Source organism: Gobius niger, assembly GCF_951799975.1.
Source record: "Gobius niger genome assembly, chromosome: 16".
Lineage (NCBI taxonomy): Eukaryota > Metazoa > Chordata > Actinopteri > Gobiiformes > Gobiidae > Gobius > Gobius niger.
In genome coordinates this window covers 10,208,294-10,234,635 of record NC_136867.1, presented here as the reverse complement: position 1 = coordinate 10,234,635, position 26,342 = coordinate 10,208,294, and the positions used below count along the sequence as shown (strand labels likewise).

Here is a 26,342-nt window from a genome sequence, read left to right as displayed (position 1 = left end):
TAAGCTACTGACAGGAAGTGACATAGATAAGGTAAAGTCCCATAGCAGTTTGACTCATTTCCCATTGACGTGGTTGGCATGGCAACAGTTTACAATGGTTTGCCTTCATCTATATCACTTCCTGTCAGTGTCCAATAAGGAAGTGAAACCATAAACATCACAAAAATGGTCAAACTAAAGAAAGCTGGGTACAATCTTTAGCAAAATCTTAAATATAATTGTGTTAACTATGTTTTAGTAAAGATTGCATCCAATGTGTCATATACACTTTAACTGTACACAAACCTGCAAACAATACCAAATATGCTATATTGTTAATGGGTTAGCAAAATATGTGTTTTATTAACCTAATATCAGTGATGAAATAAAATACACTGAATGGCCTGGCAAAACAGTCACCACCAAGGAAAAAGGCAAATAAGAACTTCCCATTGGAGGATTATTCCAATAAAAAAAAGAGTGGAAAAAGAGTGGCGCGCACTGAATGGGTGCTGCTGCCGGATGCTCTCTCATCGAATGCAATTTCTCCATCTGTGAGATCAATAAAGTACCATCTTATCTTATCTTATCTTATAATAAAAGGGTTAAATTGTCAAACTGAATACAGACTACCTTGGTCTGCTGAGCTGGTCATTTAATCTATGGATTTAGTCTCATGGCATGACAATATTGGATCTGCTCAAATAGAGAGAGAGATACATAATTTTCAGACATAGATTGGCCATCACAGAGTCCAGACAAACAATGGACAGCGCTTTGAGCCCGATGTTTGAGGTTACAGAGGAAGGAATAGGGTTTATCTCAGAGTGAGCACAAGAGCTTCATTACAGTGACCATTAGCTGATTCAAATGAGCAGGAGGCTGAGTTTAGAGATGCCTCCAGGCTGAAGCAGTCCCTGAGGTATGTAGGGGTTGTTCCAAAGACATTGCATCATCACTTTGCAGAAAAATGGCTCAGAGTTGGTCATGTTAATGCCAGGAATCGCACCTTCAGGGGCAACGATGACGTTATTAGTTTCTTCAACTTTTTATGGATGAAAAGTTTGACATCTTTTATGTCTCTCATGATTGATGTCTTCAAACAGCTCTGCTTGTGTACAAGTCTTTTCATGGTTTAGCACCAAAGTACATCTCTGACATGTTACAGCCGTATGAACCGTCTCGGGCCCTCAGAGCTTCAGGGAGGGGTCTCCCGGTGGTTCCCAGAGTCAATAATAAACACGGTGAGGCTTCATGAGGATGTGAGACAGGCCTCAACTCTGACAATGTTTAAATCCAGGCTGAAAACCGTTCTTTTTGCAACTGAAAGTATTTTATCTGCACTCTTGCCTTTTAAAGTAATTGATTCATTTTATGTTGATGTTTTATTGATTTGATCTGTTTTCTTGTAATTTTATGCAACTGTGAAGCACTTTGAATTGGTAAATGGTCTCAACTTAGCTTTTCCACCTACATTAGGCACTCAAAGCGCTTTACAGCAAGGATCCATTCACCCATTCATACTCTCATTCATACACCAATGTACGCAGACACTGGGCCTTGTGTATGAATGGTGCTCTACAAATAACTTGCCTTGCCTTGCCTTTAAGAGGTCTACAAATTGCCCTAAATCCTAAATGCTAAACCTTTAAAAAATCAGTATTTTATCCTATTAAAATATTTTTCATACCACTACTTTATACATATTTGTTTTCATTTTATATGTCATGTGCTGTGGCCTCCGTTATTATAGGCAGATGTTTTGTGTTACTGCATGTGTTAAATGAACCTGATCTTATTTTATTTTATCTACATAGGTGTTAAAGGCGTTTTTCTCTAGTAACTAATTTTGATCTCCTTGAAAAAAATACTGTCCATCAAACTATAAAGCTGTGTATCACTTTCATGAACTTGCAGCCTGGTCTTTGTTAGCATTTTTGTGAGTGACCCTGAAAAGTGACCCTGAAAGTTATGAAATGTGCTTATAAACTCATTCCTGTGAAGAACTGGGATGATAGAAATGTGTAAGGAAAGGTAAGAATGACTTTGCACAACTTACAATTGAATACACTTGCCCCCTCTTTCATTGTTGTAAACGAGAAATCAGGTATAGGGCCTTAAAGGTGATATTTTTCAATTTGACCTTCCTGTGTTTAGCATTTTACTTCTGATTGATAGTCAGTTGTTATTCTTATTACAGCTTTTGATGACAACTACCTTAATCAGCCATCCGTAGTGAATGTCGACGGGGACTGGTCAGCTGTATGGTCAGTGGGGCCGCTGCGTGAGATTACGTTCATCCATGGGCCACTGGCACACATCGGCAGCCACGTATTTCGTCAGCCAGCCCCAAGACAGGTGTGCAAGTATTTCACCATCAAAGCGTGACTGCACTGAAAAGAGGTTCAAGACATTAACAAAAAGCAGTTCTCCGAATCTTTAATGCCTCCCAAAAATCACTGCGTTGACCATATGTAGCCAAATCATTAATGACAAGTTCAAACAAATACTAAAACAAAATCAAACTTTCCCCCATCTATTTAGTTAGATATTCAAGGTGTGCTTAGGTTTGGTTTAGAGTGCGCTTCTCTGTGTGCGACTCTGGCACCCTCTAGCGGATGGGACTGGATTGGACTGAGCGAGACTTCCCTCCGGTTCTCATTTTACGATCTAAAAATGTGCCTGTCCCACTGTCTGCGGTTTTTAATGGGACACGTGCTGGTGTCCTAGTGGCCGACGCTTTCCCATCAGTCCCTCATGTTGCAGGCCTATGAAAATTAACCCCGGGTCGAACCCACGGGCTAATGTGACGGGAGTTTTATATTTAGTGCCCAATAGAACCGAGCGGTCCGTTTTGAGTGGCACCGTGCACGTCCACTGCTCTGTGCACCGAGTCACGAGGGCATGTCCGATGTGCAAGTGACTCCTATAGACTTAAGAGTTAGGAAAGACGTTATTTAGACAAGCACCCACCGACAGAAGAGCGAAGCTGCACCTGACCCGCTGTCCTGCTGGGATATGTCCGACTGTGAGGGCCCAAATGTGGGTAAGACTTTGCCTCTGCATACCGAACTGCCACACTCCATGATTTCACTCGGAGCTAACTTAAAGGAGCTGTACCTGACTTTTTATTTATTTATTTAATTATTTTTTACAAATATTAGAGAAGCGTGTTAATTTTAAGCTGTGGTCCAATTTTTAAAGCACATATCACTACTTTCAGGAAACAATACTGTCATTGTAGTGGAAACGACAACAATTGATTATTAAGGCATTAAATTAGTTGCACCTTTTCCACCCACAATGTCTACTTTACCATGCACTGAAGGACAAAACCAATGTTGTTCAATTTCTATATATATATAAGAAAAAAAAAAATACATTTAGTGCCTTTAAAGTTGGCTCATCCTTGGTTCTTTCTTCCTGGTTTCGAAGAACTCTGCTGCTCATGCTTTCCCTGCTAAGTCCTGGTTTATGACTTGTTTTCCTACAATATTCTCGCATTTTGGAGCATTGACAAGAAAGAGAGAGTGCAATGTTTTGAATTATAAAACAGTCCTAATTATTATCATCCCCTGAGACCGATGGATTGAGTGTTTCCATGGCAATATCGGAATCAGTGCAGTATTGACCTAATTTGTACCAAGTTTAGCCTGCATTTGAACTGGCTTAGGCCTGGTTTATCCCTCATCGAGATCTGGTTTCGACATGGTTGAGCCTTGGCTTTAGATTTAGTCATGCTTCACTTTTGCTTGTGTCTTTGTTTGGTCTTCATGTCTGATCAAGTCCAGCAGGTTTATAGAATATACATGCGTGACTTGGAATCCAGTGTGTTGTATGGTTTTAGCGTGAATGTTATGGTTTTGCTGGATGGACATATTGGACAGATCTCAGTATGGTCATGCCTGGGACACTTAGCCTGGAAGCACGCCACCACAGACAGGATTTCGAGACCATATAAGGCAATGTGCAGTGATTTGTTTTGTTTTGTTTTCCCTCCCACGTCCAATGAAATAATGCAGAAAGCCTGGGCTGATTGGGGCTTTGATAAGAGCTGTGTGGGATGGAGAAGGAGGGGAAGGAGCACTGGCCGCTTTTGAAAGTTTCCATGGCTTTGGCCAAGGTGGGCTTTGCTCTACAGCGCCTAGAAAGTTCTAAAATTACGTATATTCAACCAGGTAAACCCCACTGAGAGTCAGAATCTCTTTCCAGGGAGAGCATGCAGTCTCCACTCAGAAAGGCCTCACCGGTCCAGGAATATAACCTTGGACCTTCCGGCTATGTGGCAGTGGTGCGAACGAATGTGTCATGAACCACCAACAATCACAGGGACGGCAAAGGTTTGTGCTAAGTAAAGCTCCTACTTCTTTAAATCGTTCCGTCTGGGCACCTTCAGCAATGAGCACGCTGGCTGTGGTCGTGATGTTGAGCGTTGCCAAACATTACTCCCTAATCGCTGCACAAACGCCTTTTAAAGATTTACAATTGGGTAATTTAGTGACTTTATTGATCCACAAGGGAAATCGCTTTGGCACGGCCTTTGGCACGACCAAGCAGAAAAACACGCACAAAGACAAATGGGCACACAGCAATAATCAATTAATATGTAGGATCAGGTGCAAGATTTCCATACAGTAAACATGCAGACGTGTATATGAAGGCAATATACAAAGATGTGCAAACAAGCACTTTTTCAAGCTTAGCACTAACACTTACAATTGAGCTTATTGTGTTAAAAATGTTATTGTTTTTTTTGTCTCTGATTGATACTAACTAAACCATGATCGGACTTTGAACATTTTACTAACAAAAAAAACTTAATGTGGTGAATATTTTCAGGCACTTCTTTCATTTTTCATCATGTGTTTGCGCTGTTATTCCCATAGGTGGCAGTGTTATTGTGCATAATGCAGCTTAGACACTGGGACCTAAAAAGTCATTGCAGTTTCATCATCAGACTGGTCTTTTAAGGGAAAACAATGGCGGACTTGCAGGGATGAGTAGGCAGGAGCAGACTTTGGATGGAAGTGAGACTTTATGAACTAAACTCCTCTGTGTTGAGACTGAACATGTAGCTGGTGTGAGTGCAGCTGGAGCAGAAGGATGTGCGGCTGCGTTTCCGTTTAGTTTGGACCGGTATTGATTGTGAAGTGAGCAGAGAGGGATCAGGGTGTGTCTTGCTTGCACTGAAGTGGAGCCTTGGTGTAAGTTACTCCAGTGTAGCGGTAGTTAAAGGATCTGCTGTACTTTCATATTTTTGTGTCTAGCAGTTCATATTTCAATCTTCTCTCTGACGTTAATGCTCCTGGACAAAATAAACACAGAGAGCTGAATCTTGATTATCCAACAAAAAAAACAACAACCTAAACCTCTCCTCCCCACTCGGCATAGTTGAAGCACATCTTCCCCAGAATTGTCTTGAATGGTATCCTCTTCCCGGTGTGATATTGAGTGAGGAATGTTTGGTTAAAGCTCTCTGTGGAGGCGGGGGAGCATGACTGTGACCCACTTTTTGGAGTCATAACGTCATCATCTCAGGCTTTTCTGCCGCAGCTGTTTCTTTCTAAAAAACTAGTATGGTGACAGAAGCTTGTATACACGGACAGTCGGACACCGGAGGCTGCAGTACCGCCTCAAAGCATGGATCGACACCCCATACAGCCCTCGGGATACAGTCGACTCAGTGCAGAAGCAGCCATGATAATTTACGGATTATCTTTCTGTGGGTACACACTTGAATCATGTTAACACGGTGGGCCGTTCCTCTGCAGAACTGGGTCACACTTCCTCCTCATGATTCATCTGGAGAACATGCTCTGGGATCTGCTTTTCCGCACTCTTGCCGTATCTGTAGAGCGTAGTGTAAGTCTGGTGACATTTCAGAATCAAGGACGCAGCAGAGACGCCAAAGAAAAGATATGAAAGAGAGAAAGTGCTGCTATTATTTTTGGCTGTAATAATGGGTGACTGGATGGAATACATTACACTTAAGTTAACCTCATTTTTTTTTTTTAACATTAACAACAGAGAGTGGGATTACAGCCCAGATGGAGCCATGGATTGACCTGTTTTCTGTTCATTGGCTTGTGAATTTTTGTTTGCGTATTATTACTTTGATGACATCACTATTACATTTTCAGATTGGAAGAACTGAGTACATTGATTGAAGCGGCATGTCATAAAGAGAAGGAGAGGATGGTGGTGCTATGCGGAGAAGGCAGGTGGTTGCACATGGAGGCTGATATCACTGTGTGATGTCATTTTTTGAGAAGCACAGCAAGGTTATGGGAAAGAAGGGAAACTCAATTCATGCTAAGTCACCATGTCTGCCCTGAAGGTGCTTGAACAGTGATGGTTTTTGTACATGCATGGTAAAAAAAATAAAATTAAATCAATAAAATCCCCAAATCCTGCCCTGATTAATTGGCTCCTGTCCTGTCTGTGGGTGGGACATGCAGACTAGTTCTTTCTTTTCACATGCAGTGGACTGTCCAGACTTTTCTTTTTCCGAGGTGGCCTGGGGGTGGCTCTTGGTTTTGCTGGGGTGGCACCAGAATAATTTGTCATATAATATTTTTAACGGTTTTGAAGCATTTTACATCACTTTTTCAAATAATTTTATAATATGTGGCGAATAAAAGCAAAAAAAAATAAAACAACAAGCAGGCAAAAGCAGCACAACAAGGTTTGGAACAATTGTCCTCACTGACCAACCAACCAACACCAATTTAATGTAGAGGAAACACTATTCTTCCTCATGCAGCTCCACTGAGGTGGATGGCCCCTGGAGTGGCCCAGCAGAGAACACTATACACACCATACTCTCCCCCAAAACTGAGCTGCCCCTAATCTACACCAAATCTGTCGCAGAATGAGATTACCAATAATCTGCAGATCTTCAGACAAAACAATACATTCATCTCACAAAGGATGTTTACGGGCTGGCTGCTCCTCGAGCCGCGCCATTTTCCCAACAGCATCTTCATCAGAACAAAAGAGAGACTGTGGAGAAAAGTGCAACTACTACGCTATTACAGGGAGGTTTTACAAATATGAAAATAAACTCTCCTTTGAACGGGCTAAAGGTCAACTCCCCTGGGCTCATAATCTTGTGATTTAACAAAACAACGCCTGCACTGTGAGATTTGAGGGAATGTTTTCTTGGAACACAAAGACCTGCTTATTTTTACACTTCTGCTCAACTTGGAGACCCACAGACAGACGGGTTGGTGGTACGATTCCTGCTCCTGGCAATGTGTGCTGCTGTCATGTCGGTGGGCACCAATTCACCAGCATGGAGGAACCCAGCCCCCCCTCTGTTTCCCACTCTGGTCCTGGGGGGGTCTGCAGGATACAGATAAGACCCCCATACTATAACGGTACTGAGGCTCAGCCCTGGCTATGCCTTTGGTCTGAGGAATATTTAGCTCCACAGAAGTAATCCTACTGCATAAAAAGCTCTGATATTTGCTTCTGTACAACTGGATGGAAGGACACTGTCAGCACAAAGTATAGGCTACTTCACATGGACGGAGTTGTGTTGGCAAATTAAAAACTATATGATTTAGAGAAAGCGTGGAGCGTGACCCAAGCTTTTCCAAAAGTCTGCAGTTTTGTTTTGGTTTTTGGTCCGATTTGGTTAAAGACACCCCCTTGAGAACAGGGGGGCGGAGTCTACACCACAGGCCCCGCCCTCCAGCCGGGACCGTGACAGGGCAAAGGCAGGGCAGTCCCCGGCTTTATCTGCGCACATCCACCCGCGCGCACGCATGTAAACACCGCGCCGTGGCGAGCAGGCTGGCCTACGTGACGTTGACGGCGGCTCAGACGGGAGGCATTAACGCTGCTTTCTAACAGAGGATCATCGACCCCCTCCCTCCACCCCATCCCAGCTGTCTCCCGGACCAACGCGGGCAAGAAGAAGAAGAAGACAAGACCTGGAGGAGGAGACCAACTTCGGATTCGCCCTGGACATCATCCTCTCCACCACCGCAGCAGTTTCTGTTCATTTTTCTCTGTGGCGCAAAAGCGAAAGGGCGCGGAGGGAGGTTGGAGTTTACTTGACAGAATGGCAGTGAATGGGTTGTCATGGTGATTGAGCCAGGAGCCTGGATGGAGCCAACGCCGAGTGCGCGGTAAACAAACGGAACCGAGCAGTCACCGGGGAGGAGAACCAGGCAGCGGGAGGAGCGTGGACCGCCGGGAGCAGCAGCAGCAGCAGCAGCAGCAGCAGCAGCAGCAGCATGGAAGACGGCTTCTCCAGCTACAGCAGCCTCTACGACACCTCGTCCCTGCTCCAGTTCTGCAACGGTAACGCACTGACTCTCCTCTCTGACCCATCCCCTCACACGTATGACCCGAAAGAAAAGACTCTACTGCGTTATTTAGCCTGTAGGTCTATTGTTTGCCCCTCTTGAGAGTGCTTGCCAGAGGGCTTCAAAGCTCGCCCATTAATAAAAAAGTAGCAAATTGTAGCCACAAAGAAAGGATATAAAACACAGTCACATTCTTTCATGATCACAACACTCCAAATGTTGCTGAGGACATTGTGTCAGGGCAGGGGATTAGTGATGCCTCTTGGGGCACTCTTGGCGTGGTTGCTGTGTGGACTCGTCACCAGCCGTAGACATGGGTGTTAGCCTGCTTAAAAGGGGGCTGGGGGTTTGTGTTGGCTGTGGTTGGCCTCGGGCTGCTCATGTGAAGCTGGAGACAGGCTGACATGACTTCAGGCTCTGGTTTATGTCATCGAGTTCTTATTTACTTTCAATCACAAACCCGTTAGTGGATGCATATGGGACGGTCCTGTGGATAGAGCACCCCCACACAAAGGGGATTATCCTCCACAAAACCTGTGTCTGAGGCCAGCCTGTATTCAGCCACTGTCATCATCGGTATAACAGTGTTTAACAGTGTGATACTGTGGTACTCATGGAATATTTGACCTTCCAAGTAGCAGCGGGTCGAGATCAAGATCAAATCAGGACTTAACTGGGATACAGTTTTAAAAGCACCACTAACTTCTCTCTAATTTAAATGAAGAGGACTCTTAGCACCACCTGAAGAAGTGAACGGTAAAGTGCACTGTTCATGAGGCAATGGTTAAATCAATATATCCACTTAACTGTGCGACCAGGAGGGACTATTACTCAAGCATTTACCAAAGCATGATGTGGCCAAGGTTTTGTCATTGGGCTTATCCTGTAATCAGTTGCCGCAGCAGACTAGTTGCATAATGAATACATTAACATCAAGTGCCCTTCCTGTCAAAACCATGCACATATTGTTGTGACAGGAACCAGCTACGCTCTGGTTTGAGGGGATCTTCTGTTATTGTTCATTACAAGGGCCTATGGCTGTGCGAGCCCCACAATCAATTACAACTGAATTAAATAGAAAAATCAAATCACAATTAATGATGGCTATACAAAACATGAATGGGATCAATAATGTGGCATGAGATGTCCCAAGTCTGAAACTTAGACATAGCACTAATCATCTGTGACCATAACATACACTGAAGCTGTCTTATCTTCCTCATGCTTCTCTAATTTCTCCGGGTTTTAGTGTTGAGCTTCGTGACACAGACTGGACCGGAAAAACAGGCTGCATTACATCACACACCTGCCACATCCGCAGGTGGAATACAAAGTCTAGCCTCTGGCTGAACGTGGAATTTCCTCAGATTAGATTTGAGCCATGACAGCGTAGGTGACTGCTTAGATGCAACTGAAGAATAACTTGAAAATGTAAACCTAATGGATAAGGCTGCATGATATCACTGCCTGTCTGTAGTCCCAAAGCAGCTGCAGGAAGTAAGTGCCTCTGTCCGGGAGGAGAATCTCATTTAGGATCCCTCTCATTCAGTTATCTCTCTCACACACCCTGATAACCACATTTATTTGGTGATTGGCCGTGACCTCAGGCTGATGCTGTGTTGGTTCAGCCTTGTGCAATATGAGCTCATCGGAGTGAGCATTTTTGTTACTGTGACACTGGCACAGTAAACCTCTGAGTTTGCACATCTTAACCCGGCCTCCTTTGGCCTTACAGTCTCTTCATGTCTCGTCTCCGGCACAGTGATGTTGGCACGTGATATGGGATTAGTGGTTTAAAGCAGCCACACGTTTTCTCACCCCGGCCAAAGAAAAGGATGAGAAAGCTTTGGTAATCTGCTCTGCCAGGACACTCTGCGCAGAACCCACCTTGTTTCATGAGACCCCACACACCCTTATATCTATCACAGGGAAATAAGAAAAGTCCAATCTATGGCGTTCCTGGAAACCCTCAACAGTATTTCGCAAGAGCAGCAGCAGGAGGAGGAGGAGGTTCTGCTGTGTCCAGGGCCAGGGGAGCGGCTGTGCTGGAGCAGTCTGCCTCACAGATGTAGGTCACTTCACCTGCAGACTGCTGTTTGCTCTGCTGTCTCATACAGGAGGAATACAGTATAGAGTTGATGCATTGCAATGGGATTAATAACAAAAGAATGGTTACTGTTTGCAAATCACAAAGGTTGCAGTTATTTCTGTAAGATAGCTGCAGATAACGCTCTTTCCCTAAATGAAGAGGGTGAGAATTCTCTTTGAGGAAGTCCCAGGACCCAGGCACGGATAAACCTGCATCACTTGAGCTTAATCCTGCCCACAATGCTCTTGTTCTTTTGTGTTCTTTAAGTTTTTGTTTGTGTCGAAGACCGTAGACTCTGCAGCGCCTGTTAGACTTGTTTAGAAACAAAGGATATGTTTCGGAGATTCAGAGAGTATTGATTTAGATATTTACAATGAACTGTAGCAGCTTTTCTGAAGTCGTGGTACAGTTCCCACTGCTGGTATTCATTTTAATTTCATTTGTGCTTTAGCAATGCCTTTATGCTTTTCTGTTTTAGACATCGATCCTTTTTTAACCCGGTTTAGTCCTGATTTAATCTTGATCTAGGTACCGGGAAGGTCGTTTTTATGAGGTAGTATTTTGTTTAATACGTTTGAGAACTCCTAATCTACAGAAAAAAAGAACCCCGCTATCATAATAGTTAGGCCTCATGCATGTTCTGAATCACTTTGAGTTCATTGCAAAATTGGTCAGCTCCACCATTCCCTCCGTCAGCCCCTTAATGTGGCGCTAAGATGGAGCTAGTTTGGAAAACAGTGAATGGTGCTGTCGCGATCTTCTGCAGCGAGGGAGGGCTCGTCTTCAGGCACACTTCCCCCAACCGGCCCTGACCCACTAAAACACTCAGCCATGTTAAATAGCACACTAAACATGTGTAGGCACTGGGTCCGCATGTGCAAGTCAGGGTCACATTCAGAGCCTTTGGAGCCCATGCACAGGACGTTTTTGAGGTGTAAAAATATCCCGGAATGACCCCAGTGACGGAGCTCCCCTCTGCGGCAGGATGTCTCACTCCTGTGCCTCTGCTCAGTGATGTCATCGATGAGGGTGCAGTGCCATTATTTTTAGCCTTTCAAGTTCACTGATGTTTGACCATGACGCTTTTTAAATGAAGCATGTTAGGATTCACTGAAGGGTGTCACCAACTTAACAACTAAACTGCTTAATACACCTACTTAAATATCGATGAATTAACTTTACTCAATTTAATTTATCATCACCGCTTTTGCTCAGTTGACAATGCAGGCCCATATTATGCTAAACTTGGCCTTTCAATATGGATTTGGATTTTTTTTTAAGAAGAAGCCTGACTGACAGAGGTACATACTATGAGCCTACATCTTTGAAATGCGTGCCACATCGCTGCCACTACAAATTTCAGTGCTCAAATGGCCTTCTTTTCAAAGCTTGTCTTGTTAAAAGCTTGCGGAATAACCTTTACCTGCAACGTTTTGAGTTTTATGTAAATCCTTAGTCATCCCAGGTGTGCTTCATAGTTTTTGTTGGTGGTCATTTGAACTTCAAGCCCTTTTTCAGATTTCAAAGTGAAAACATGAAATACTATCGATGTTCAAAAGCCAGAATAATGCGTAATGTTGGCCACCGTGCACACTCTGGCATGTATCACCATGAACACACGCGATACATATTTAATAATGACCCGAGCTGCTCCATATGTTTATGCTAATGCCAGCCCGCCCCTCGACTCTGCCACCCGTGTCCTCTCCTTAATTGTGTGGTGTCGCTAACATTAACCAGTTCGTGGCCCCTGGGGGAAGCGAACCCCAGAGCGCTCTGATTGGCCGCCGGCGCCGATGGGGAAAGCCCTGCCGCGATGCGTGTGTAACCCCGGTCGCGTGCATGAGACAGATGGAGGAGAGAGGAGAATCCCACCAGAAGCACATTAAAAATAGATCCATCACGGTGGGCCCAGCTGCGGAGGCGAGGGTCCTGCTCCTGTCAGGGTCAGGGGGCTGCGTCACCATCGATCCACCTTCCCCATCAGGGGGTCTGAAAGGGGAAAGTGAAGTGGAAGAGGGCGTGATTGCAAAGCTTTGGTGGCTTGTTTAGCTGAATGATTTTTTTTTTGGACACGTGTTGTGATTAGAATTGTGATTGTGCCTGAAAAAAAAAAAAAAGGGAAAACGCTCTAATATTTGGTTGTTCCTGCTTCAGCTTTGATAACAGCACATATTCGTTCTAGCATTCTCAAAGCTTCTCAAATTTCAAAAGATATATTTCCACCAAGATCTTGTATTGATGATGGGAAGAGTTGGACCACTGTGCAAAGCCTTTTCCAGCATATCTCAAAGATCCTCAATGGGGGTTAAGATCTGGACTCTATGGTGGTCAATCCATGTGTGAAAAAAGATGCCTCATGCTCCCTGAACCACGCTGTCACAATGTGAGCCCGATGAATCCTGGCTTTGTCATCTTGGAATATACCCGTGCCATCAGGGAAGAACAAATCCATTGGTGGAATAATCTGGTCATTGAGGATGTTCAGGTTGTCAGCTGATCTCATTCTTTGGGAACATGTGTGTTGCTGAACCTAGACCTGACCAACTGCACGTTGAATTTGTCTTGAAGCCCAAAGGAGATGTGAAAGGCACGATTGACTTCTACTGTTGGATAAATTTGAGATAACAATTTCTGCCACATACACTGACATTTTGACAGTACAATACTTTATCCCTATACTAAATTATGTGTCATCTAGAACCAAAAAACAGAGCGAATGAAAGACTATTTTTTTAAGGTATTTATCTTTTTTTTTTAGCTGAAACAACCAAGTAACTTTCTGTAGTGCTGTCTTAGTACCTTCCAGACATCATATTTTCTGGTACCAGTTAGTAGCAACACAGGTAGTAGCACCTAAAAGGATTTTTTTGACACCATACTGGTATCAAATTTGTAAACTATCTATAAATGTAATAATGTAAGGTGATGTTTTTGCCTCCATACTCAAATCTGGATCATATTAATCTTAATTCCTACCCCACAGAGAGCAGCAACTGTCCCACACTTGGGTCATTCTTTCCAAACGGAAAAAGTGTCTTCATAACAGCACACAGTGGGTCTTGCTCTTGCTCCCCTCTGTTTCGTAGAGCACAAAGGCCTGACAGTGAGTTCTGTGTTGGAGCTGAAGTGGAGACACTGACAGTGCTAAACTGTTCGATGTGTTGGAGATGACACTGTAGCTTAAATGGAGGGTTTGACTCGGCCGCTGTGCTCTTTGATGGAAGACCTGCCCGATGTAGTAGCCCAGTTTGTTTTAGACTTTCTTGACTCAGATTGATCATTATGATGTTTCCATGGTGCTTACTTTGCAGCGTGCTAAAAGTACTCGCACAGCGCCTTCTCTGCCTCAGAACAACAGCACAGTTTGAATGTTGTGACAGGTTGTTCCGTCTGCGCCTTTCCTCTGCTCCCCACAGAGATGAACTCACTTTGATGTTTGGAGAGGGAGAGAGAGGAAACATGCCATCAAATTCTGCCTGTTCTTTCAATACAGCCATGCAAACTTTACACATTCTGGTTAGGGTGTCTAAACTGTCTCTGTCTTAATCGATACTTACATGGAATTACAAAAGATGGGATTGCTGCCCAGAATGAAAAAGTGCTCATTAAACTTTAAACTTGTGGATCGCAGATGAGTAGATTTACCCAGAGTGCTTTCAGACAGGCTAATGGAAGTGTGCCATTATGATTGCTGTCATTAATTATGTAGCTGCTGGCAAGTGCCGGCATAAACCAAACCAGGCGGTCTCCTGTTCTCTCCGCTGTATCGATCTTTGTCTGAGAGAATCATTTCCAGACAAGAAATGTTCTTATTTTCCCCAAACGACTCCAAGAACCGCATACATTTCAGAACATGTTTATAGAGGTATGAACTACAGGGTCGGCAGCTTTTATACACAATAGGACGCTATGGAGACACGATCTTCTTTACCTTCTATTGTTATAACAAATAAGCTCTCAATATGTTTTTTCATTCGTTTGCTTCAGTAATCTGCAGGAAAAGTTTCAGAAGGATATATCACCACCATGACTACTGGTTAACTTAGACTTTTCCAAATCTTTACGGTTATTTGTAAGGCTTTACTGTCCGGCCCGGGGGTGTGGTTGTTGTTGTTGTAGCTGTAGTGAGGCCGTGACAGCAGTCTTTGTGCTGAGCAGCTGATAGTATTGTGCTGTCTCGGTGCCGGAGCAGACCTACAGCAGATGATCCAGGGATAATAAAAGCTTTATGTGGACATGGACACAACCAGGCTCTGTCTCACCCCCGTCTCATCAGGTGAGCTCTGACGGTGCCATCTTAAAACAAACCTGGACTGAACCTGGACTTTGCAACTGCCCGTTAACATTCAAATTGCGTTTAATCTTAGATTTCAGTTACACAATCGGCTTTGACCCAAATGCCTGCGTGTGAGAACCCTGTGTCTTGTGTCCTGTGTGCAGATGACAGCGCGTCGGCCTGCAGCAGCAGCATGGAGGTGACTGACCGCATCGCCTCGCTGGAGCAGAGGGTGCAGATGCAGGAGGATGAGATTCAGCTGCTCAAGTCCGCTCTGGCCGACGTGGTGCGCAGGCTCAACATGTCTGAGGAGCAGCAGGCCTTGGGGCCGCGCCGGGGCCCCACCAAAGGTAACACAAGCTTACTATGTTGTAATAAGCTGTAAAATTAGCAAAAATGACCTAATCTTCAAGTCAAGAGTACAAAGTACGATCTCTTGGCATATGAACAATAGAACCTTTTTGAGCCTGGATTTAATCATTGTCAGACCTAGATAGCTATCTCATAAAATCGCTTGAATTGAAGTTATTCCTTTGCAATCAAAAAGCACAAAACTATTCCGTACACCAACTCCATCCAAGGAACAAGGGTCAGGGTTCAACTACGGATTCTAGAAATACTCATTTGACTACATTTCTTGTAAAAGTTAACACTGCTCTGAGGCTTTCTTAGCTCGTAGGAACTGTCTTGTCTTTTCTTCCTGTCATGTCCTCACCTCTGGTTGTGCCGTTATGCGTCAGCACAACGTTCAGAGGCTACAGCGATGAGAAAGTCCCCCTCGGCAGACAGCAGTGTGGGTAGGACAGGTAGGACTTCGGCCCGATGTGAGCACTGTCCAGCCGCCCACCGCCTGCACCATCGTTGGATCATGTGGTTCTTAATATGCACTGCGAGTCATGCATGGCCCCCATTCTACGTTCATGTTCCTGAGACGGGAAACGTATTCATCAGCTGCTGTTTCCATGTGCTTCTATTGAGGACAAACAGGATGCTGCTGGCACAGCTTCATTGCCTCATGTACATATTTCAACTCAGGTTAGGAGAATTTATTCTAGATGGTTTGTGAGTTACAATCAGGTTTGTTGCACAATAGCACAGGGGTTTAAGCTGCTGAACATATAACAGAAACTTTGCCAACCTCAGCGTCATGAGTTTGCCTTTCAGATTGGACAGTTTGCAGAAGGTCTCTCCCCTGTTTTCACACCTACTTACTGTTTTCACCCACTGACTAATAGTATTTTGTGGTTATAGAGTAGAGTAACTTATTTTTTGCCATAGAGTATTTTATAAATCCGTCTATTTATGCTTCGCAGTCTTTGCTCTGCCCGATCCCGTCAGATCTCAGAAGCTAAGCAGGGAAGGGCCTGGCTGGTACTTGGATGGGAGACTGTTTGGGAACAGAGGAAGCCTGGGTGAATGGAGTGAGTGAGTGAGTGAGAGTGAGTGAGTGAGTGAGTGGTTGGTAGTGGTCGAAGGAGCGGATGGCTCCGACTGGTTGCCTCGCTTCCGTCAGTCTACCCCAGTGCAGCTTTGGCTACAACAGTAGCTTATCACCACCGAGTATGGAGTGACTGTATAATGACTACAGTGTAGCGCTTTGAGAAACTTGGTAATACAGGCTTGTAAAGCGCAATACAAGTGTAAGCCATTATTATTAATGTTAAAGCTGTAACGGGTGTGTATAATTGATTTATATAAGAATCGGGAGATGCGGGAGAGATCATGAGAGCTAGAAATGAGTTGTGTTGCAGCTCACAGTTTACCTCCACTACCTTTCACAGTTTAAAAATAGGAAAAAATCCCTTGCTTTAACTGGACGCAAAGACAAAAACATGTCATTCAGTCTCACATCCCTTCACTTTACGCTAAGTTCATAAATCACCCGACACCTGCATGTCTTTGGACGGTTTGGGAAAGCCACAGTAACGGCTTTTTGCTGAGGCCAGGGCCACTAACATTTTAAAGTCATCTTATCAAGACATTATTGGTCTAAAATGTATCCAAATGAAAAGCTTCCCATGTCTCCTGCCCTCAGCTCGGCCCATGATAGCCACTCTTCCCGTGAGGCCCACTGTAAACAACGGGACGGTCCTACCAAAGAAAGGCAGCGGTTTACCCTCCCCGTCTGGATCTGGGAGCAGGAAGGACTCCAGCGCTCCGAGCACTAAAAGGTGAGGAGTACAAGGGTTATTTATTCTATTTATATGAATGTTCTTTGTGATCATCCTATTTTTGATACTGATGCCAAACCTGGGTCCTTTGTGGTGCATGTTGTGTGTTGTCCACTCACTCTTGTGTCTGTCGATGTGTCCAGCCTGTCCTCTCTGTACCTCTCTAGAATTCTTGGTCTGTCCCCCAGGTGAGAGCACTTGGTGTGTTTATTAATCAACTAACTTCATTACCTTTTAATGCAGTTATTGACCCCCATCATACATCTACTCCTCTGCTGTGCCAATCTATCGTTGCTCACTACAAAAGAAATATGGCAAAAATGGATAAAGATTCTTCTTAAATTGTGGAATTTGCTTCGTCTTCATCTTGCATTCCGTGCTGTGTGTCACTGAATCATTCTCACACAGTTATACACGTACAGTACACGACTGAAACTGTGAGGTTTAACCGGCAGCCTTCCAGCTACCTGCCACCTGCATCAGTCGGTGACATTAGCAGCTCCAGCCCGGGCCTTGGACATGCCGTTCCTGTGTGTGTGAAAGGCACTGGATTACAGCCGGACAGACTGCTGATGGGGGCTTTTCATTGTGCTCACAGACTGTCAGCTGCCAACACATCTGCCCCGCTCAGACAGAACGCTTCAACAAAATGACGCTACATAATCAGTGCCTTTTATTATGTTCATGTAATGGCTAACTCCAAGAAATTGTTTGTTTAGTTTCTAACAGGGCTGCACAATTGTGAAATTTGATAACTGTCGTGAATATTATTGCAATATTTCACGAAACCAATGTCAACTCCGTATGTTTCATTGTAAGTTTATAAGTAACCATGCATTTTTTTTATTTTAGGCTATGTTAGCAAATATGTGTTCAGTCGGGTCATTTTGCTATATAAAGATATTGCGTCACCCAGTATAATCAATATAGTCAGTAAATTGACATTAAAATGTCCAGCTCTTGAATGAGACATTTTCCATGCTGCTAATCTCTTTTATGACCAACCTTCTCTGCCGTGCATCCGCAGCACTGTGAGGCGGGCCAACTCCAACGAACACGTCAGCTCTTTGACCCGGAGGGACTCCGGAGACGCTAAACGCACACGGGCCGGTTCCACAGGCAGCAGCTCCAGCGGAAAGAGGAGCGACAGGTAACATTCATGTCCACAGCACAGTAAAACAAGCAGCTCTGACCACAAACTCAGCACATGTGCTTCCCTTACAGCAAACAGAAGGATCCAGTCTTTAACCCAGGTAAGCACTGTCCATCAGCCAGCACCGGACATCTGAGGATGACGCTATTGACCGTGTAGTCTCATGTCGTAATAGGTTGTGTTCACATTAGCTAAGGGATTTTTAATTGTGCTGCTCAATTGCCTTATTATTGCATACATTTATGGATTATTCACACGTTTTTCAGGACCATTCCATAGCAACCTATCATGGCAAAATAATTGTATTTTATTCAGAGGAACAATGCAATTAGTAGGCTTACGCTATTGTACAAAAACGTATAAAATGCGGGATAGTTGTAGACACAACTATTTCCAGTCTCCCTTGCAACATTCCTCATAGTGGCATCTTGTGACATCATGTAAAACCCATGAATAAGCCCCTCCCTTCCATCTGAATATTGACACAACCTGAAGTGAACCCAGCCTATTATATTAGTATCTGTATTAGTCTATCTATTCATGCTGTTATATGCTATACATTCTGTCATCACCATAATCCATCTCCAATAGTCGTCAGACATCCTTCATTCTTTTCCCAGCTATACTCTGTCTAACCTAGGTTGGTTCATGTGAGATAGTTCTTATGGTTGGTCCTGGCTGTGACACTCAGAGCCACATTTGTTCAGACAGTTCACACTCTCAGGGCAGAAGCACCTGACAGGATGAGGTGTTAGCACAGGCAGGAAGTGCCCTCACCTGTCTCTCTCTGTGACCTTTGCAAAGGGACGCGCCGTGTGACTCACTGCAAAGGTAGGCCCCCTGCCCAAAGCCCCTGCTCTGATACCCCTCTGCACTGCTCTCTGGACACAGCTGTAATGATTTAGTGTTCTATATGAAAGAGATGGGCAATATTTTTTATCATGCGTACCTTCATTTAATTTGTAGAAGTAGGAACTTTGTTACCATTTGGTCTCACAACTTTTCTTCAGATTTTTTTTACAGTTCCTTTGTTAAAACGTTTTGTTTATTTAAGTATAGGATGATAGCGTGATTTAGAGCAAGTCACTAGTGTTCCAGAGAGAATATCAAAAGGTATTCTGCGAAATATGGTACATTCATAATAATAAACTAATTCAGATATACAAATGAAAATTGTAATCATGCTCATGAAGGTATTTTGACTTGACTAGTATGTTAGATATAATCACCAGTAGTGTGTCTGACAGCAGATGAACAAATTGTTGCATGGGTGTCTTGTTTACTATGGGGTCATTTATTAAGATTAGTGCTAAATAGTGAGTGCAAGCTGGAAAATTGCACATAGCTTTTTTGGGCATGATACACCAAATTTACCATTTGAAAGTGTCTGTATTATAGCATTTGGGCCACAAATCAGATATATAAATGATGCTGCGTGAATCAAACGTGCAAATGAATCTGCTGCTGATCCATGAGCAAACGCTTGGTAAAAGACCCCCTTTCTGTATTGTTTTAGCTAATGTAAATCTGTGAACCACAGCGCACTGGATCGGACTGGTTCCTCCGGTCAGAGAGCAGTGCAGACGGGACAGGGGGCTCTAGTGTGTGCCCTCACTCGAGTGTTTAACTCACGCACTACACAGAGTGACAGAGCTGCTGCTGCTAAAGGCACAGGGCTGCATCACCGCGGCAACAGCACAAACATGCCACCGGCCCCGCTGCTGTAGCTTCAAACACACTGCTCCTTTTCTCCAGCCCTCCAGAAGAACTGTTTTCAAGGTTTGACTGAGCTCGTTCCGTAAGAACTGGGGCTTTGTCATATTTGCAGTTCATCCACAAAACTGTTGACCGTAACTACTCAGGAAAGCCTCAAATAAATGAACTGCAGCCCACGCAAATCGGCCAGTACTTCGGATATGCAGTGGAGCCCGAAACTATACCCACTACTATTTCTGTTTGAAAACTCCAAATGAGGCCTTTGAAATCTGTAGAAATTCTGACCTTTTTTTTTAATCATTTTTGCCAAAGTTTATTCATTTCTGTCCTTGCCATTTGAATTGTTTTCACTTCACTTTGCTTTGCTTTGTGTGTGCATGTGTGTGTGTGTGTGTGAGAGTGAGTGTGTGTTCTGCTGCGGTTTTGTTTGACAAGATTATTAAAGTGTGGTCTAAGCTGATTTCTTTCAGTTTGTAAATTCTGTCCGAAATGCATCTTGTCACGACTAATCCATCACACCGACATCTGCCCAATCCTTAGCCCTCGCTCGCTCACTCACAGTCTGTTGTCAGTGTTTGTCTTGACTTTCTCTGTGCTGTCTTCTAGAGGAGGGTTATGTGAAAATGTTTTTGAAGGGCCGTCCCGTCACCATGCACATGCCCAAAGATCAGGTGGACGGCTACAGCCTGGAGGCCCGAGGGGAGCTGCCCCCCAGCCGGCTCAAACTGCACTGGGTGTATCCTTTACTCCATGTACTGCAGTACCAGGTGGAAAGAATGACCTGTTCAGGTGTCTGTGCTGAGAGCGAGTTTGAGCCTTGACCTCTGGTCTGCAGCTATGGTTACCGGGGTCGGGACTGTCGCTCAAACCTGTACCTGCTGCCGACCGGTGAGACGGTGTACTTCATGGCCTCCGTAGTGGTTCTGTACAACGTAGACGAGCAGCTGCAGCGCCACTACACCGGGCACACCGACGATATCAAATGGTACTGTAACATTTAAAACCTTACTGTGTAACACTGGATGGAATCAAGTATGAATTAATATGTAACATGTTTTCTTATCACGTCCTCAGCCTGGCCGTTCATCCCGACAAAATAACCATCGCCACTGGGCAGGTAGCAGGCACCTCGTCTGACGGAAAAGTGAGTTTGTGTTTGACTTTTTGCCCCAAGAGGCCGATTGTCTGACCTGTGTTCTCCTGCTGTGTGTGTGCAGCAGCTGCCTCATGTGCGCGTGTGGGATTCTGTCAGCCTCAACACGCTGCACGTTTTAGGGGCGGGCTTCTTTGACCGCGGTCTGGTCTGCCTCGCTTTCTCAAAGTCGGTAAGTAATCAACACTTTGATGCCGTGCCTTGGTTCACAACATGAACAAATGAAATGAATATGAGTCTTCCTGCCGTGTGCTGTAGAACGGAGGGAACAGTCTGTGTGCGGTGGATGACTCCAATGACCATGTCCTGTCAGTGTGGGAGTGGCAGAGGGAGGTCCGGTTGGCTGAGGTCAAGGTAAGCCCCCGGGCCAGCAGGAACTCTGAATATCCAACCATTGCTGTGCTGATCTTTCATCTGTGTCCCTACTCTCTTGCTGCAGTGCTCCAATGACTCCGTATTTGCCACAGACTTCCACCCCACAGACAGTAACGTGGTGGTGACCTGCGGGAAGTCACACCTGTACTTTTGGACCATGGAGAAGGGAATGCTGGTCAAAAAGCAAGGGCTGTTTGAGGTACGGCCACCAGACAGAAATTATATTTGGTTGCGTTCACATGACATACAACATTTCACAGACAGGCCAGAAATATAGCATATTAATGCATTAGCAAGCTCAATGCTATTTTAAAATGAGCGTTGCAAGGATAAAAATAATTTTGCGTAATTGTTTGTTGTTACAGAAACACGAAAAACCCAAGTTTGTTCTGTGTGTGACATTTGCTGAGAACGGCGACACCATCACAGGGGACTCCAGCGGAAACATCCTGGTCTGGGGCAAAGGTGTGTGCCGCCTTGATAGCTCAACATCGTGGTCACTGCTGTCTTAACCCTGTCCCGCCTGTACTCTGTGACCCTCAGGCACTAACCGTATCAGCCAGGTCATCCCCGGGGCGCACGAGGGCAGTATATTTGCTCTGTGTATGCTGCGGAATGGGACACTGGTGTCAGGAGGCAAGGACCGCAGGCTGGTGTCCTGGGACAGTAGTCTACAGCAGATACAAGCTGTGGAGGTGAGCAGAATATGGTTGGAATGAAGTTTGTGGAGTTAAGATTTAATTAACTAAAGGTGTAGTTAAAGGAAGGTATAATGCAAAATTTATTTTTGAGAGCTTTTACCATGTTACAATGTTGTTCTCTCTTCAAGAACATACCTGGAGTTATGATTTGAGCCACTCGCGCATCTTTGAGTAATCACGTTTAATAACATATCCAGAAAATGCTTTCCTTTCCTCTTGCTAAGCTTCTGTAGCTTCCCTACAGCCACACGTGTCGAGTGGTGTTTTATTTATTCTCTTTATTGAAACAGCTGTGCAGCAAAGGGGAGCAAGATGAGGGCAGTGGGAGGGGCTTATGGTAGCTCACATGTAGGATCAGGAAGCAAAAATATTTTGTTTTCGTTCAATATTGCATTTTCTAAATAACAAAGTATGAGATTGTGATAAAGATGTGATCTTTGTTAAGATGTAAAAGTGTACTAACAGTGTCTACACTAGTTTCACACTTTCATGTTTCTTTGATTGATTGATTCTATTTGTTTTCAACTGTGAAGCACTTTGAATTGCCTTGTGTATGAATTGTGCTCTACAAATAAACTTGCCTTGCCTTGCCTTGCCTTGCCTTCTCTTCAGGTTCCGGAGGTGTTTGGCCCCATTCGGACCATCGCTGAGGGCAGAGGCGACACTGTCCTCATGGGCACCACTAAGAACTTGATTCTACAGGGCAGCCTGGATGGGGAGTTTGTTCCCATAACTCAGGTACGACATAAATGAAGACATGGCACAGGAGCTGTCGGAGATATACGTTTGTAAAGTATGCTTTGATTATATTAAGTCTGTTTTCCTGACTGTCACAGGGTCACATGGATGAACTGTGGGGCCTTGCAGCTCACCCCTCCAAACCACACTTCCTCACCTGTGGATACGACCGACAGGTGTGTCTGTGGGACTCCAGCTCCCATCAGCTCATGTGGGTCAAGACCTTGGAGGTGAGTCCCTACTGCCCCCTAGACATAAGCAAGGAGACTCTTTAGTAAATTTATCTTATGTTATTCAGTTGTACTTTTGTCACAGTCTCTTAAATGGAACAGTTTTGTTTTAGATCTTTTTTGTTTTTGTTTCCTTTCTTACAGCTTATGTACCTTTTTTGCATAATACAATCCTCATTAAAACAGACATTACTAATTCACATTCCTCATGCTAGGATACAGCGCAGTCCGCAGGATTCCACCCCTTAGGAGATGTGGTTGCCATTGGAACCCAGACCGGCAGGTAAAGACTGTAGTAGGCCACATGAAAACCGTACGACAGCTGTGTTCGAGTATGAAAGTTGATCCGTATTGCTCTGTGCAGGTGGCTGGTGCTGGACACAGAATCCAAAGATTTAGTGACTGTCCACACAGATGGGAACGAGCAGCTCTCCACCATGCAATATGGACCAGGTATGGTGATGCAGGAAGTTGATATCGCTGTAATTACTGGGCGTATCTGCAAATACATTTTAAAAAGCTTGTTGTTGGAAGGACTTTAAGCCGTAAGTCTTATATGTCAAGCTCGTGGAACCAGTCACCAACAATGATAAGGGAAGAACTCAATTTCCTGTTCAAAGATTTCTTTCCGTGCCACTCCCAGAGCTGGTCCTTGCCCTTCGTCTGAGACTTTGACATAATCAAATTTTAGATCATTATCTCTATACTATATATTGAAAACAGGCTGTTATACAGTAATATAACAATATTGATATGTAATATGTTATATAATATCTCTCTGTCGTGCGGATGTAGATGGAAACTTTTTGGCTGTCGGTTCTCACGACAACTACATCTACGTTTACGCCGTGTCGGAGAGGGGGCGGAAGTACAGCCGGGTGGGCAAGTGTTCGGTGAGCCGCCCCAAAGAGATCGATTACATTGACTTACAACCTTCACACAACTTTGGTGCATAAACATCTTGTGTCTCTACCTCATTCAGGGCCACTCTAGTTTCATCACACACTTGGACTGGTCTGTGGACTCGCAGTACTTGGTTTCCAACTCAGGAGATTATGAAATATTATACTGTAAGTATGTTTTTTTGTACAGTAAATGCAGAAGTAAAACTGTTAGCTGATCTCAATATGCATTTTAATATGAAAGCTCAAATATATATGTGAGTTAATATGACAAGTCTTTTGTGTGCCACCCCGTTGTGACTGAATGTAAAAAAAAACATTTAAAACATAAACACACAACACACATCTTCAAACTAGCAGCCTTTAATGTGAGCTCTGATAAACATGGGCTTTCCCTCTCTACTAGATCACCACAACCTACATAGGAGCACAACAAACCGTAATAGTATGGCATCTAAAAGTGTAATAGGCGCATTGAGTTGCCTTGTGTACAAAATGCGCAGTGTAAATAACTTGCCTTGCCTTGCCTATTAACATTGTAATTACTAATAGAAACAGAACACATCCCTCAATAACATTATTAATCCCAATCCAGCATTAAGACTATAAATTACCGGAAGTTGTGCTTATTACTGTTTTGGTACTGATATGAAAACAGGGCTACAAAACCCATTACAGCGTGTTATTCCTAGTTGTTATATCATTATGACCATTCTATTACTGTGCTGTAAAGTGAAGAGCGACCATGTCCATATTTTAAAGCAATTAGATGTTCTTGTAATTTTACATTTAAGAGATATTTTGACTTCTTTTGTATCTTGGCAGGGATCCCGTCTGTGTGCAAACAGGTGTTGAGTGTAGAGACCACCAGGGACATAGAATGGGCCAGCCACACGTGCACTCTGGGCTACCATGTGTTTGGTAAATGTTTAAAAGTTTACTTCCTAACTCTTGTATGTCTTGATGCCTAAACTGTGGTATTTAATGGACGTCTTGTCTCTCAGGAGTGTGGCCCGACGGCTCAGATGGCACCGACATTAACGCTTCGTGCTCCTCCCGCGATAACAAGCTGCTAGTGACGGGAGATGACTTTGGAAAGGTCCACCTCTTCTCTTTCCCCTGCTCTCAGTTCCGGGTACGGCTTTAAGTGCAAACCTATCTTTCTATGAGAATTCTTAAGTCTACATTCTGCTCAACGCTCTTCTGTCATGAAGATGGATGCCTTGACCTTGCCTTGAGTTAATTCTCTCACTCATGTTTTAAGTGTTCCAGCCCATTGTTGTTGCTACATGGAATTATTAATGAAAACAAATATGTAACAGACATACCTTCTCTGTGTGGTTATTACAAGTATCTGTTTTGTGATTGCAGGCTCCCAGTCATGTTTATGGCGGCCATAGCAGTCATGTGACCAACGTGAGTTTCCTGTTGGACGACAGCTGCTTGGTTTCCACCGGAGGCAAGGACATGAGCATCATGCAGTGGAGAATAGTCTGACAAAAGCACTATATGAGCTGGACCAGTCGAGATCGCACTGAGCTCCACATGTGGAGCTACCACACCAGAGGAGATGTGTTCCTGAAAGTCCTGTACATTTGTTTTATTCTCACATATGGTTACACCCTGAGTGATACTGTAGCCTGTATTCTCCAGGACTTAACTATGCACATCCAGTGCCTCGTGCAGCACCAAAGGCTCCAGGAGATGTCAAAAAGTGAACTTTTGGGAGATTGCTATGGCCTCTGAGAACCACTTAACAAAGTATTAGGCGGAATTGTGCATGGAAGGATATTTTTGTCATTTTCTAATATGTTTGTGTTTTTATTTATTAACTCAGGAAAGCACTAATACACAGGTGGGTTGTCTGACAGCAGCCTGTGGTAGTCCCCATGATGTCACTGAGCACATGACCACTGTTGATGTGTGTTCAGAGACGTGTTTGCTTCCATATCGAGCCTTGCACTGAACTATGGACTCTGATAAAAGATAAAAGAAAATTACCTTACAGGATACTATATTCTAATATCTAAAATTCATTTACAACTCAACAATATGACTAATAACTTCTTTGATTAGAAACACAAACTGTTACAGGAGGGATCTATATTGTCATGTCAAGTTAGGAGGTATACAAATGAAATTACTAACATTATAGTAAAATACAATGTCGTGTTATCGTCCAAAAATGTGCCTGCCAACTTTGAATACTTCTTTTTTCAATAAACCCCAGTTTGATTCTAAATGTACAGTATAAGCGCAGGGTAAAATTTGGAACGAGACAGATATTTGAGCTGAGTGTGTTGGTTTGTCCCTTCAATCATGAAAATAACCTTGAACATAATAATAACACTACCCCACATAAAGTGCCCTGATCAGATTCAGCGGTTCATAAATACACTCTAAAGAAATAAATTTGTCTTTTTTGACTCATGCGGCTCATTACTTTTTTTCTGTTTTATTATCCTTGTATGTGTCATTTGTATCTAGTCTAAAACCTCAGTAACCACAAGAATAAGGCCATGGTCTGCGCATGAGTCAACA

General features: G+C 43.9%; 1 protein-coding gene across 7 annotated transcripts; it reads left to right on the top strand.

Annotated features, from left to right (window-relative positions):
• Positions 1-2,884: 2,884 nt before the first annotated feature.
• Positions 2,885-25,799, top strand: eml1 (EMAP like 1). 7 transcript variants are annotated; one of them, XM_079574180.1, is made up of 24 exons: positions 2,885-3,025; positions 14,827-15,012; positions 15,403-15,468; positions 16,698-16,833; positions 16,977-17,021; positions 17,861-17,983; positions 18,058-18,086; positions 20,309-20,438; positions 20,538-20,687; positions 20,777-20,846; positions 20,920-21,027; positions 21,114-21,209; positions 21,295-21,429; positions 21,596-21,695; positions 21,774-21,925; positions 22,544-22,669; positions 22,768-22,899; positions 23,115-23,182; positions 23,264-23,352; positions 23,695-23,792; positions 23,882-23,969; positions 24,627-24,722; positions 24,806-24,936; positions 25,173-25,799. In XM_079574180.1, exons 1-24 carry the CDS (start codon positions 2,998-3,000, stop codon positions 25,296-25,298), a joined length of 2,508 nt encoding a protein of 835 aa, XP_079430306.1. In that variant the 5' UTR covers positions 2,885-2,997; the 3' UTR covers positions 25,299-25,799. The 7 variants fall into 7 exon arrangements, with proteins under 7 accessions (XP_079430306.1, XP_079430304.1, XP_079430303.1 ...); XM_079574178.1 differs by lacking the exon at positions 2,885-3,025 and adding an exon at positions 7,660-8,289 and having other exon boundaries at positions 20,923-21,027; XM_079574177.1 differs by lacking the exon at positions 2,885-3,025 and adding an exon at positions 7,661-8,289.
• Positions 25,800-26,342: the final 543 nt, after the last annotated feature.